The sequence below is a fragment of the Piliocolobus tephrosceles genome, chromosome 12 (genome assembly GCF_002776525.5).
Source record: "Piliocolobus tephrosceles isolate RC106 chromosome 12, ASM277652v3, whole genome shotgun sequence".
In the NCBI taxonomy this organism is placed as follows: Eukaryota; Metazoa; Chordata; class Mammalia; order Primates; family Cercopithecidae; genus Piliocolobus; species Piliocolobus tephrosceles.
Window position 1 is genome coordinate 21,517,038 of NC_045445.1, and position 13,622 is coordinate 21,530,659.

General features: G+C 46.7%; 1 protein-coding gene across 2 annotated transcripts in view; it reads left to right on the forward strand.

The window, feature by feature from the left end:
• The window catches only part of HS6ST2 (heparan sulfate 6-O-sulfotransferase 2), a 375,611-nt gene that overhangs the window by 321 nt on the left and 361,668 nt on the right, over window positions 1-13,622 (forward strand). For both annotated transcript variants that reach the window (XM_023198907.1, XM_023198906.2), the window contains exons 2-3: window positions 2,315-3,008; window positions 3,853-4,371. In XM_023198907.1, the coding sequence (XP_023054675.1) occupies window positions 2,581-3,008; window positions 3,853-4,371 (947 nt within the window). In that variant the 5' untranslated portion in view covers window positions 2,315-2,580. The remainder of the gene's footprint in view (window positions 1-2,314; window positions 3,009-3,852; window positions 4,372-13,622) is intronic.

Here is a 13,622-nt window from a genome sequence, read left to right on the forward strand (position 1 = left end):
TCGGGGCCTTTTTTTTCTTTTTTTTTTTTTTTTTTTTTTTTTTTTTGCCTCCCACCCCCAGTCTCTCCCCAAAAGGCCAAAATCTAGAGCATTTGAGCCTTTGTCATTCACTGCCTGAGAGGAACCAGCTCCTGGGAGCAGAGACCAGCCGAGATTACAAGAAGCCTCTTCAACACACAGCCAAGGCCCAGCCCTGGCCTCAGGAGAACATGGCTCTTGGGAAACACGTAGGAAAAATTCCCTGCTTCTCGGAAAAAAAGCCTCTTCAATCCTGGAGGGATCTTCTGAGTTTTGTGGGACTCCCTGCTCCCCACAAAGACTGTTTTCTTATACTTCCAGGAGCCCTGATATATGAAATCCTGTATGAGAGATTCATTTCTTTGTTCCTCACAGCATGAGGGGGTGGAGGAAGGGCTTCTAAATGCAAAAATCCCAGAGACAGATTATATCTCAGAAACTGAACTTTACAGCCCCACCGTGTCCCTCTTGCTCTGCAACTACCAACCTCACTGGCCCTTTCTCTGAAGGTTGGACTGTGAGTGTGTGTGCATGTGTGTGGACACGTTCCTTATCACAACTCAAATGAGTAAAACCTGACTTTTCCCCGTACTGTTTACCACCTCCCACTTCCCTCCACCCAAGGAACTTTCTTGTGTTCCAATGCCACTAATCCCTCTTACAGTAGAAACTCCATAGTTTAGCTGCTGAGGGCTTGAATCTGTGACCCACCTGTTTCAGAAATATTTTCCTAGGGACCCAGTGAATGCCATTACATACAAAGGTGGTGTAATGGCAGGGAATCTTTATGTAGCAGCATGAGGAGAGCCACCTATTGGGTAGGCTAAAGAGGTTGACCGCAGTGAGTGGCCAAGCAGAAGGCAGGGGCAGTTGGCAAGCTGAGCTGCAGGACCACCTCCATAGCTTCCCTCTACCCTGGCTCACACCCTAAGCTGCCCTCAGGGGGAGCAGGCCCAGGCCTACCAGCCTGGGCACCAGAGGAGCTCTTGGGGAAGTTGAGAGGTCTACCTTGTAAATTACTGCATCTGGCTTCTTCGTACAAGTTCATTGGGTTTTCAGAGTGTTCCTGGAGCCTCAGGACAGGAGATGGCTGAAGGGCTAGAAATTCAAGATTCCAAAAAAATCCACTATCCTTTATGTCTGCAGCTGGACAAAGGGTCCCTCACTGTCCCCAGTATGTTTGGGGCACGTAGAAGTCTAGCCAGGGCTGGGAATTCTAGGGGGTGGTAAGGACAGGGTGCACAGCTGCAAAATTGCCGGAGAAGGGCCTGTTCCTTGTTTGGCCTGTGATGCAGTTGGCACATTGAGCTTAGAGCAACAGGTAAACACAGACTCACATTTGGAGTGGCCTAAAGGTTTCTACATTTCATCCCCATGGTGACTCAGTTGGTCAAAACAGAGGACATAATTGGTCCTATCTTACAGACAAGAAAACTGAGGCTCAGGAGGGGCAAGTGATTATTCCAGGGTTGCCCAGCAAGGAAGTGACAGATTTCCCAGGACTTCTAGACTATTCTTAGGCTTGCCGCTTCATGGCATAGATAGAACAGGAAAGGGATGGAGCAGAGCTCAGCGAGGGAGATACTGGGAGAGCCTGTCTCCAGGAGGGACATGCCCCCACCCCAGGACTCAGCTCGTGGTCCGCATCGCATCCTCTCACTCAGTGGCCCCAGTGCCAACAGCACTGCTCAGAAACACTGCTGCCAACCGGTGCCCCTTCTGCAGCAATGGGACTGGAGGGAGTTGCACACTCAGTCACGGAAACACCAGTGTCCTGATGTACAGCAAGCCTCTTTGGTTAATCAGATGGGGACAGACTGAGTCCTGAGTTCCCAGGGTCCTTTTCCTGAAGGAACATCCATTCTTTCCCTGTTAATCCCTGCATCCCTGGTCCTGCAACAGAAAAGAGCCTTTCGGACACTGGAGCTTGAGGAAATCCGTGCCTATTTATTAGAGAAGGTGGTGTTAGTATCAGGAAATAGGTGGATGGTGCCGGGTTTCTTGGGTTCAAACCCTGGGGCTCTGCTGTGTGACCTTGGGCACGTCCCTACCCCTCTCTGGGCCTCAGTTTCCTCATGTGACACATTACCTTGGATTAGATGGTCTCACTCTCAGTTTTTAGCTATGTATCCATTCATTCAACAAACCTTTTGTGAGTCAAGCCCTCCTGCAGGCACAGGGTTTGGTACACAGGATTCAGCAAGAAGACAGTCTGTGCTCTAAAAAAGGTCAGATTCTCATTCTGTAATGCTTTTTGGTCATGCTGTCTTTTTATCATGCTGGCTTACCTTTTCAGAAAATGCCCCCGCTTCCGCTGGAGAATGGAAATTGGCAAAGAGAGACGGAAAAGCTCCAATTTGCGCCTTTGCTATATTAGGAGAGGTTGAAATTACGAGCCAAAGTGGAGTGATGCGCTAAGCGGAGTGACCTCCGTACTCCAAGAAAAGAGAAAACCCAGGTTCTCTGCTTGTGAAGTGGCTCGAGCTCTTAGGCGTGAGGCATTATTATATAAATTCAAGCTCGCTCGTGATCCTTAGTACCCTGAGTTGCCTGAAGGGGGGAATGGCACTGCCTGCGTGTGCAGTCCGGGCGTTCGAGCCGCCGCGGCAACCGGAGCAAGGAGCGCCCGCCCGCACCACCTGTCCCCGCCAGCATTCCAGAGTAGAGGCCGAATTGGCAGCGAGCCGGCCAGGGTCGGTCGCCGCCTCAGTTCGCTCGGGCCCTCCTAGGGGTGTGTCTCACGGACTCCACTCCCGGCCGCTCCTGGACAAGCCCCGAAAGGCGTCTTCTTCCCTGGCGGGAGCCGTGTGCGCCCCGCTTTTCGCGCTGCTGTCCCGGGGCCGCCGCAGGCGGATGCACGTCCTCAGGCGACGCTGGGACCTGGGCTCCCTCTGCCGGGTCCTGCTCACTCGGGGCCTGGCCGCCCTGGGCCACTCGCTGAAGCACGTGCTCGGTGCGATCTTCTCCAAGATTTTCGGCCCCCTGGCCAGGTACGTTCTAGGTGAAAGCGGGGTTCGCGCTCCCAGGCCAGGGTGCGAAGGTGCTGTACGGGGAGGGAAGGCAGCCGCGGGGGTAGAGAAGGGCGCAAAGTTCCAGCTGGCCATTGGTGGCCAGGCTGGGGTCTCCGGAGGGGCGCGGCGCGCATTTGGCCACGCCGCGGCTCCGTCGCCACTGTTCCACCGGCACCGGCAGGGCAGCGTCTCCGCTAGCAAGTCAGGCTGCGGGCGGGCTCCTTCCTCCAGGGGAACTCTGAGCGCCCGGCTCCGAGCTCCCTCGAGGCCGCCTCCCGGGTGGGCAAGCGGGCGCGGGCGAAAGGAGGGCTTCGGGGCTTGCGGGGAGAAACCCGGACAGAGGTGTGCGCTCCAAAAGGAATGGAGGCAGGAGAGCCCAGAGAGTCCGGCGGGCGAAGCAGGATGGGGATGGGAGCCACCGAGAGTGGAGCGATACACACGAGGGCCCGGACTGGGGGCGTGAGTTGAGGGAGGAGTGGGGCGACTGGGCCCGGAGGGGTCCCACTGGGACGAAACCCCGCGGAGGGGCTCTGAGGAGCTCCGAAGAGCTCCGGCGGGGGGAGGGGGCGAGCGGCCCGCGGGAAGGAGTCGGGGTGGGGGTGTGTGTGTGTGCCGCAGAAGCCACAGCGCTGAGCCTGCCGGGAAGGAAGGAAGCGGGGAATGGAGCCGCCGCCGCCGCAGCCGCCGCCGCCGTGGAGTACTCGGTGCGGAGGGGAGGGGGAGAGGGGCGCAGCGGCGGCTCCAGGGGGAGGGGGCGGTGCGGGGGCACGGGGAGCGCGGGCTGAGCTGCGGGATTGACGTAACGAGCTTGGGTTTCCCCCAGCGTCGGGAACATGGATGAGAAATCCAACAAGCTGCTGCTAGCTTTGGTGATGCTCTTCCTATTTGCCGTGATCGTCCTCCAATACGTGTGCCCCGGCACAGAATGCCAGCTCCTCCGCCTGCAGGCGTTCAGCTCCCCGGTGCCGGACCCGTACCGCTCGGAGGATGAGAGCTCCGCCAGGTTCGTGCCCCGCTACAATTTCACCCGCGGCGACCTCCTGCGCAAGGTAGACTTCGACATCAAAGGCGATGACCTGATCGTGTTCCTGCACATCCAGAAGACGGGGGGCACCACTTTCGGCCGCCACTTGGTGCGCAACATCCAGCTGGAGCAGCCGTGCGAGTGCCGCGTGGGTCAGAAGAAATGCACTTGCCACCGACCGGGTAAGCGGGAGACCTGGCTCTTCTCCAGGTTCTCCACGGGCTGGAGCTGCGGGTTGCACGCCGACTGGACTGAGCTCACCAGCTGTGTGCCCTCCGTGGTGGACGGCAAGCGCGACGCCAGGCTGAGACCGTCCAGGTGAGTGCGCTCCCGTAGTCGAGCGGGACTCGGGCCTAGGAGGACTGGGAGGCGCGGCTGCCCCAAGCCGGGGACCTAGCAGGCACCCTGGCGCCCGGGCGTTTGCACCCCGACTGGGCAGGTGTTGGGCGCCCAGTAGCACACGTTCGCGGCGCTGTGGTGGCCTCAGAAAGGCTTTCCGCTCCGGCCCCGGACTGACCGTCTGTCAGTCCGCAGGGTGGCCTGCGTGATGGTTGGAAGAGCGGGAGGGGGGAGGCAGCCGAGAGGCCCGGAACAAGCGCCTCACTGGCCGCTGGGACGGGGCATCGCACTCAGTCTCCGCACTGGAGAGCCCTAAAGAGCCGCGCTCCGGGTGCAGCGTCTCTTGATACCTCCTTTCCTCTACTCTGCACCCGGGTTCCGAAGTCTCCTTTTAGCGCTCTCTTCCTCCTTTCGGCGCCCGCATTCTTCCCTCCCCCTTTTTTCTCGCTTCGTCTATTTGCCTTGTTCTCCCTCTTTCTCTCTTGTGCCCCAGATCTTGTCTGCTCCTATTTGCTCGCTGTTTCCTTCTTTCCATTCCCCTCTTTCGCTTTTCTTCTTTTACTCTCTTACCCTTTCTGTTTCTCTCTTCTTGCCAGACTTTTATCACCTCCCTCCTTCCCCACTCTAGCTCTGCTCTCCCCCGGCTACTGGGTGTCCCTCTGTCGCTATTTTCCGTCACCCAAGGAGAGCTCATGGTTCCCAGGCTTGCCTCTCACTACTGGCTGCATGAGAGGCATCCGTGGCTCTTTAGGAGTGTCGGGGTCACCCTGCGGACGGAAGGGCGGGTTGGGATGGTGCCCTGGACCCCATGTGGGGTTCAGCCACCAGGAGCCTCTCCTGACTTACAAAAAATACTTAAAAAGCCCGAGCCCGAGCCCCGGCATGGGGCGCTGCCAGCCCATCTTCTGTGAGCCTGGGCTGATGCGGTAAAAACTGATTTATTAATAATCTGTAGCCAGAAGCAAGGGTATTTTCCTTCCTTCAGACGCGACGTCCAGTTGCTGGAGGTCATGGAGTACTGTAAAGTGGGTGATGGTGGGGTGGGGGCAGTGAGTGCTATGGGGTGCAGTTGGTCCAGCCAGGGCTGCTGTTTCGCAAGTCTCCTTAAAACAAATCTGGGCTGAAGGAGAGAGTCTAGGAAGTGCACAAGGTGAGTTTCATGGCCTGGAGGCCTCTGGATAGGGTCACTGGGCCGGCAAGGACATGTCTGTGTCCCGCCCCCATCCCCCCGGGTGCCCTTGTTACCCTGGACAAGGGGATGCTTTGCAGTTGACTGTCAGAATGCAACAACCAGTGTGGATTTTTTCTGTCCATCTGCAGCAAATAGAGCCCTAGATCCTTGACTTTCAGATTACCATTGAGATTTAGGGGGAACATCACCCCCTGCCTCTCCTCTTCACTCTCTCTTCTCTCAATTTACAGTGTCCTTTCTCAAATGCTGGAATTGTGGCAGAATCTGCCAAACTTGTATTTCCTTTACAATACTAACAGATTTTTTTCTTCACCTCAAGAAAACCTTAGCCCCAGGACCTCAATCCATTGGTACAATTGTCTAAGTCATTGTCACAACAATATTCTGGTGTTTAAGAAGTTCCCAAACAATTTGGCGATATTGAAAAGAATTTGTCATACTGACAGACCTTGTAGGTGTAGTGAGAGGTGGTAATATTTAAAAAGCTCTTCTGGGCAAAAGTAGAATTCCACAGCCATGACTATAGCACAGAAGTGAAAACAAGGTTGTGGTCACCATGAAAGCCATGGCCTTGTCTGGAGTTCCATGGGACACATGCGCCTTTACTGATCCTTTTGAACATGTAGGTCAGGGTATGTTGTCTATAAACACACATTACTAATGTGGTCTAGATTATCTGTTTGGTGGCTACTGTCCTCTGGCAGATTCCTTCCCGAATTCTCCAGAAGATAACCAGGACCCCTCAAAGCCTCTTGGATTGTCCCAAATTGAAGCAAAATTATTTGAAATGACATAGGATTTTCTTGGTTATTAAAAGGGTGATGCCACAGTGCCATCTAGTCTAATCAAAGAAAAACCACGTTCTAAAAAGTCACAGTTACTGGATTTTACAGTATTTGCAAAAATGAAATAAAATTTGCTAGAGAAATGCATTGCTACCTCAAGGGTACCTTTTTATTTCATTCATTCCTGCCCACCTCCAGAAATATTCACCTTGAAGAACAGGAATAGCCTAGGGGTTCCAGAATTTCCCTGGATGTTGACAGATCCCTAGGGGTTGCAGGACCAGTTCTGTGAGTTCTGATAATCTGTAAGAACTAAGGTGTGCATGTGTGTATGAGAATGAGAGAGTGTGTGTATATGACTGTTGTATGTGTCTGTGCTAGGAGAAAATTTAGAGGTAAAGGCAGCTGCACCAGTGGTGAAATGTGGGGGTAAGAAACTGGTGTCTGGAAATGGGAGAGTCAGCTTTTGGGTGTTCCTGTGTCAAACAGCCTCTCCATGACAGCTGGTGGTCTCTGTGCTCCTCCCAGCTGAGGGGAGCAACAGTTCCACCTTTCTGACCTGGGAGTTCAGACAGCTGGGCCTTAGTTCTAGGCCAGCCACTAACCGGCCATGTGACCCTTGACCAGATCCTGTGTGGAGAGTGCACTCCAGTTTGTGATAAGCATTCATATCCCTTATCTCTGGTATTCCTCTGTAAACTTACACAATCTTCAGCAAGAGTCCAGAGTGGACAAAAGTATCCCCATTTATCAGATGAGAATGAAGCCCAAAAAGGCTAAAGGGCTTACCCCGTCACTGAGTTTTTTTCGCGGCACAGCAGGCATCTATCTGACTGCAGTTCTGTCTGACTCCACAACCCTTGCTCTGTTGACTGCACCTTGATGAACAAGGGTTTTTTGCAAAAACACAGTAAGGTCTTTCATGTTAGTCATTCCCACAAAGTGAATGAACAGTCAATACATGTTGGCTGTTGTTATCACCTACATCATTATCATTGTCAGTCATTTTACAACATGTGAGTTTGGATGAGTTTTTGGGCCAGGGTTACCACACCCCTTGCGAGAAGAACGGATTTCTACATCCCTAAGGCTTTCTATTCACTGGGGGTAGGTCTTGTGGCTAGATTGCAGAGGGGTCTTTCATTGCCATGTTGGGAATCCCTGCAAAGCTGAGCAGGATGGGAGCAGGCTGAGGCCTGGTTGGATGAGCTGCAGTAGGAGTCTTCAGCTGCGACAGGAACCACCTACTGACTCATAGCCATTCATCCACATTACGGGGGATATCAGAGGCTATTGTGGCTGCAAGCCAAGACTCTGAATCCTGCTTCCAGTGCTACCTTTGGGATGGTTAAGTGCTTGGGTGATATATAACTGCTGACTAGAAACGACTGTGATCACGTTGCCTGGAGAGGACAAAGAGAGAGAGAGAGAGTGCTTGGCGGGTGAAAAGCTCAAGCTGTTTATTAAGAATAATATTTCTTTTAAAAAATCAGAAATTGGATTTCATCCATCTGCCAGTATGTTGTTTGCAGTCAAAGAAGGGTCTTGCTCATTTTAGAATTTCTGAGACCATTTTTGAAAGTGTATCCAAACATTGTTGCTCACAAGCTGTTAAAAGTCCCAAATTCTGCAGGCTTTTCTCAGGTCAAATTTCCTCTGTTTGTAGCCAACTCTAGTGTGCCATTTGTTCTGTAGGGGGAATTCAGAACTGGGCTCAAAGAAATAGCACTAGCCCCCTTCTTCATCACTAGATATCATGCTGGCCAGCATGCACAGAATGGGGTTGAGAGGTCAGGGTCCATGGCTATACAAGTCAAAGAATCTGATCATATTCACGTTGTACCCTAGACTTTTAGCATCTCTAAAAATTTTCAGTTTGGATGAGTGATTGAGCCAGGATTACCACACCCGTTGGGAGAAGAGCAGATTTCCACATCCCCGAGGTGTTTTATTCACCAGGGGTAGGTCTTGTGGCTAGATTGCAGAGGGGACTTTCATCGCCATGTTGGGAATCCCTACAAAGCTGAGCAGGATGGGAGTAGGCTGAGGCATCTGGAAGGGTAATTAATTATCATCTTCAATCCAGCAGGATATCATTGATGGGAAAGAACTAAACAGTGTTTGTTTAGATGGAGAAAAGCTTTTTTCGGTCATTCTATTTTTTTTTTTTTTTTTTTAATTGTGGGAAAAGCTTTCTCTTTCCATTTGTTTTTAAAAGGTGGCTCTATTTTGAAAGAGCTGTAACTATAGAGTGTGTCTACCTGATCATGCCTCACAAGCCCACGCTTTCCCTCTTTCTCTTCCTTGATTTTGCAGTGAGGCAAAATGACACAACAGGCTTGTGGTATAGGCTGAGGCATTAAGCACAATGGACTGTTACAGCCAGTAGTCAGTACTAGTTGTGTGGTTCATCAGGCTTTAAGCTGTTGGGCTCTCAGCTTTACTTAGCTGAGGATACATTTCTTCAGCTGTCTTTGAGAGCTGTGGTACCATCTTACCTATTTCATAGAAGAGGGGGCGAAATCTACCATTACAATATCTGTAGAATGCCAGTAGTATTAATTAGCATCTTTGCATGGATGTCAAACATGGTGTTGGAGTCCTGACAAAGCTGTAAGTTCTCAGGTAGTACAAAAGGCTATTCAGAATTAATATCACTTAATAACAATTTTAGATCTGTGCTGTGTGGCAATTAAAATGCTAGAGCTTGTCTTTTATGGATATCAGTCATCAACTGAGGTAGTATGAAATGACATTAAAAGAATAGCCATCCCTTTTTTTCTGTCATTCATTAAACAAGATTTTGTGAAACTGTTCATTATATTCCAGGGACGAGACATCATTCTCTGTCTCACAGAGCTTATGGTAGAACAGAATAATTTGGTACTTTAGATATTTAATTAAAAATGGATTTTGTTTGAAAACAATTTGAAAATCAGTAATGTCTTTAAAATGTCATACATTTACCAGAATATGCAAAAAATAGAGAAAAGTCCATCTGTTATGTTGTAGTTTGGGTCTAATCGGCAAAGCAGATGGAGTAACTATAGTGTCTCTGGCATGGTGCTAGCAGCTAGGGGGAGATTAGAGCCGAGATGAAACCAAAAAAGCCAAGATAACCATCTTCAGCCTCAAGTCCATAAAGATTAGCATATGAAGTGCTGGACTGTGTAGTGTAGACAGGTGCTGGGAGAGGAAGTTTAGATTTTAGACAAGCTCTTTCCCCTCCCTTGATCTTAGTGTCTTATCTATAAAATGGGAAATTTAAAAGAGATGATTTCCAGGGCCCTTTCCTTTCTAAAGTATGAGGAACAGGTCAGAAAAAATAGACATCCTTTTGAGAAGGCCTCTGGGAGTAGGAGAGTTGTATTAATTAGAAAGGAGGCATTGTGGGTGGACATGGAGTCCTCATGACCTTTTGAGGTCCAGCAACCTCACCTAGGCAGGTCTGGCCAGACCCAAAAGGTTCATGTTTGGAGAAATAATGGTTAGGAAAGTAGATGGGGTTAGGCTCCACTGCGGAGTACTTGAATGGCCATGAGCAACCCCAGTAAGTATGAGAAGCTCTTGGATGGAAAGAGTGCAAAAGAAAAAAAAAAAAAAAGAAAAGAAAACAAACCATGAAAGTAAATAAAGGTCGAAGTCTAGGTAAAGCTATCTCCCTGATATCTAGTCTGGAATGTAGGTGGTACCTGCCATCAAAACAGAGGTTGAGAAGGGGATCTAGTTTGGGCTGGAGGGTGCTAAGGAGTCATGACTGATTCCTGTTGCCTAGATTTCTAGTGGACAGGCCTTATAAGGAGGTGACAACTGGGGCTCTGGGGCAGGTTTGGGCTCAGTCGTACATTTTATGTGGGAATCTGTGAACCTAGTTAATCTAAATTCACAATTGGCATTGTTATTTAAATGATAGCTGCAATTCACATACGGGACTCTTGGCCAAGGAAAAGGATGTTTGAATAAAGGAAAAAAGATCAGTAGTTACGTTTACATAAAAATAAAATATGGTTATCTGTCAAAAAAGGCCAAAATGAAAAGGTTTCAAACTGGTAAAAATGTGCACAATTACAACGGACACAAAGGTGAAATCTTTACTGTACAAAAAACTCTTATGAATTGATTAGAGAATCAAAGGACATGACCAGACAGTATACAACATAGGACCCCCAGCTAGTTTGCAGATATGGAAAAACTGTTTTATTTCACTGGTACTAAAGAAATGCACATTTAAACATAGAATACTTTTTTTGCCTGTCTAACCCTGATTAAAACAAACAAACAAACAAAGCAAAACCCAACATATATCACCACCAAACAAAAAAAGTAGACAGTGCTGACAAGGGCATGGTAAATATCAAAAAATCTCATACATTGTTGATGGGAATGTAACTTGGATGATCTTTTTGGAAATAAATAGTATAAACACAGAATATAAAAATATTTATTTCTATGACCCATAATTTCTTTTCTGGGATTTTGCAGAAAAACATACTTTTATACATGTTTCATTCATTCACTCATTTATTCATTTATTCAGCAAATATTTATTGAGTATCTGCTCTCCCTGTGCTATGTGCTGAGGTTACGGGGAAGAACCAGATAGATGTGGTCCCTGCCTTCATAGCAGTGGGAAAGATAGACAGAAAACAAATTATCAATTACTTAAAATTGTATGAAGTGCCATGGGGGGGAAGTACAGGATGCTATAAGAACCTATACTAGGAGGCTAACTGGAGTTATTATAAGTGCAACAAATTGGAAACAATCTGAACATCTACATGGAGAAGAATGGTTCAAGAAATCTCAGTACATCCACTTGAAGGATTATTACAAAACCACTTAAATGTCCTTTGATAGAGCATGGAAAATTGCTAGTGATTTAATGCTAAGAGAAAAAGAGACAGAAAATTATGGACCCAGTATGACTACAATTATGTTAAAGAAAAAAAGAGAGCGAGAGAAATCATCTCCTACCCCTCCCAAATCTGAGCATAAAAGACAGAGACTGGAAGAAAAAAATACTAGAATATTAATAGATCTATTAATGATTTGTTTTCTTATTCTGCTTTTCTGAAGGTTTTGAATTTTCTTTATTAGTCTACATTATTTATATAATAACAATAAGCATTAACAATTTTTAAAATAATGTTTTACTAAGCTGTGATTAATTACACACAGGTCTACTTTTTTGGTTCCTGGCTGGTTATTTCATTAGCTTCTTGATATCCTGGGAGTCCTTAATGAGAAGAGTAACCTCAGCCCAAATAAACCCTCAAACTGAAAGGCAGAGGTGATGAGTCAGACATTGCCTGCTGATTTTCGATAACTGGCTGTTATCATATTCCCACACAATGCGTGGAAATCTTTTTATACCAGTACGGTATAGAGCTACTTGAGTGAATTGCTATTGTTTCTTCCTCATTTATTAACTATAAATTTTAATTTATAAGTTATATGGAACAGGAAGTTAATAGTGGTACAGTTGGAAATATAAGGCTTATTCTGCTCAGCCAGAGCCATCCGAGATAGTCTGGACTTTGATCTCCATGAGCTTCTTTCTTAGTGAGTTAACACCAGGGCTGATGGCCTGGCTGGAAGAGTTAAAATCTTGGGGTTGGTAAAGGGCTATAGTTCTAAATATCCATAACTGAGAGCTTAGATCAGTTAGTGTATGTGTTACTCTCGTCCAGCAGAAAAGGAGAGTTCACTTTGCTAAGCAGCCCCCTACTAGAGAAGTTTCACTGCATAAGAGTATTACCCCCAGTTAACCATAAATACAGTTGATTAGAAATGTCATTGTCCAACTATTCCAGTATCTGAAGGACCACTCTATACACATATAGTGAGGTGCATAATCTTATTGTTGAAACTCCGCTGAAACTACACCATAGGTACAAGTTGTTTTGACAGTGTAAAGAACGTGTTTCACAGTTGAAAAGCTAATATTGACGTTCTGTGACACACGAAATGAGGTATTTAGTCACCGAGTTTAAAAAGAAATGTATGGATGGGAATTTCCCCTTTTCCATTAAAGGATAATGAATAATTCACTTAATGATATATGTCCTCTAAAACAGTGTCCTTGTAAGCTTACATAAATATTTGTCTAAACTTTAGTAAAATATTTGTTGGCAAAAGAGCTTTTCTCATTTTACTGGGTATTGAACTTTGCAGATTATTCAGTTGGTCTTATTGCATCCCATTTGTTATTTCTGCCATTTTGCCTCTAAAAACTGTGTTGAAGACATTGACACATTTCAGAGCATTACACTAAATAAATCTGTCTTGCACATTCCACTGTGCTTTTTCTGGAATATTATAAATATTCAAATATAGGCACACATGCAGATTCAAAATAAAATTTAATACATGCAAATTGTGCATAAATTCCATATTTATAACTTGGCAATAGTTTTGAACTTGTTATCCTATGATATAAATGTATCAAATAGGAGCTCGTGGGAATTATCAATAAATGTATTTTTCTGATTAAACTGTGGGCTCTTTTTCAGTCACAATTTAAGCTTCAATTCTGAGTTATATTATAAGAGAATAATTTGCACTTCATCTACTCTGAATTGTCAAGAATCATGTTCTTCCCCAATGTAAGTGTCTGCAAAGAGTACTTCTTATTCAGTTTGATTGCTTTTTAAATTTTACTAGCGGAGATGCCCTAGTGAGTCTGAGAGAATTGGTATGTTTCTTGTGAAGAGTTTAGTTCTAATGAATCGGTTCCATGCACTATTCTGTACGAATACAGAGCAATTGAAATAGGCAATGTATTGATTTACAGCAAATGGATTAGGCCTGTGTGCACCATTCCTTGCATTAATTGACTTTCTCCCATAACAGTACTAATAACTACAAATCTTCAGTATAGTATTAGCTTCAATTTACTCATAAAGATCCTTGGGTTTTTGCTAACTTACTACAGGAGAGTCAATACAAGCAAAGAGTATTTAGAAATTGACTAGGGTGACCAAGTTACATCATACAACCCAGAAATTTTAAAAGGGCTCTTTGATCATGGCAGCCAACTCTTCAGTTATTACAATAAATAGGAGTACAATAAATAGGAGTTGACTAAACTCACCAGTGAAGACCTAGATTATCACAATGGATGAAAATAAAAATCCAGCTATATGCTGTGTATAAGAGACAAAAGTAAAACATAAGAACATAAAGCACACAAAAAGGATTGGAATAGGTACACTATGCAAACACTAGCCAGAAGTAAACTGATGATGTTGATA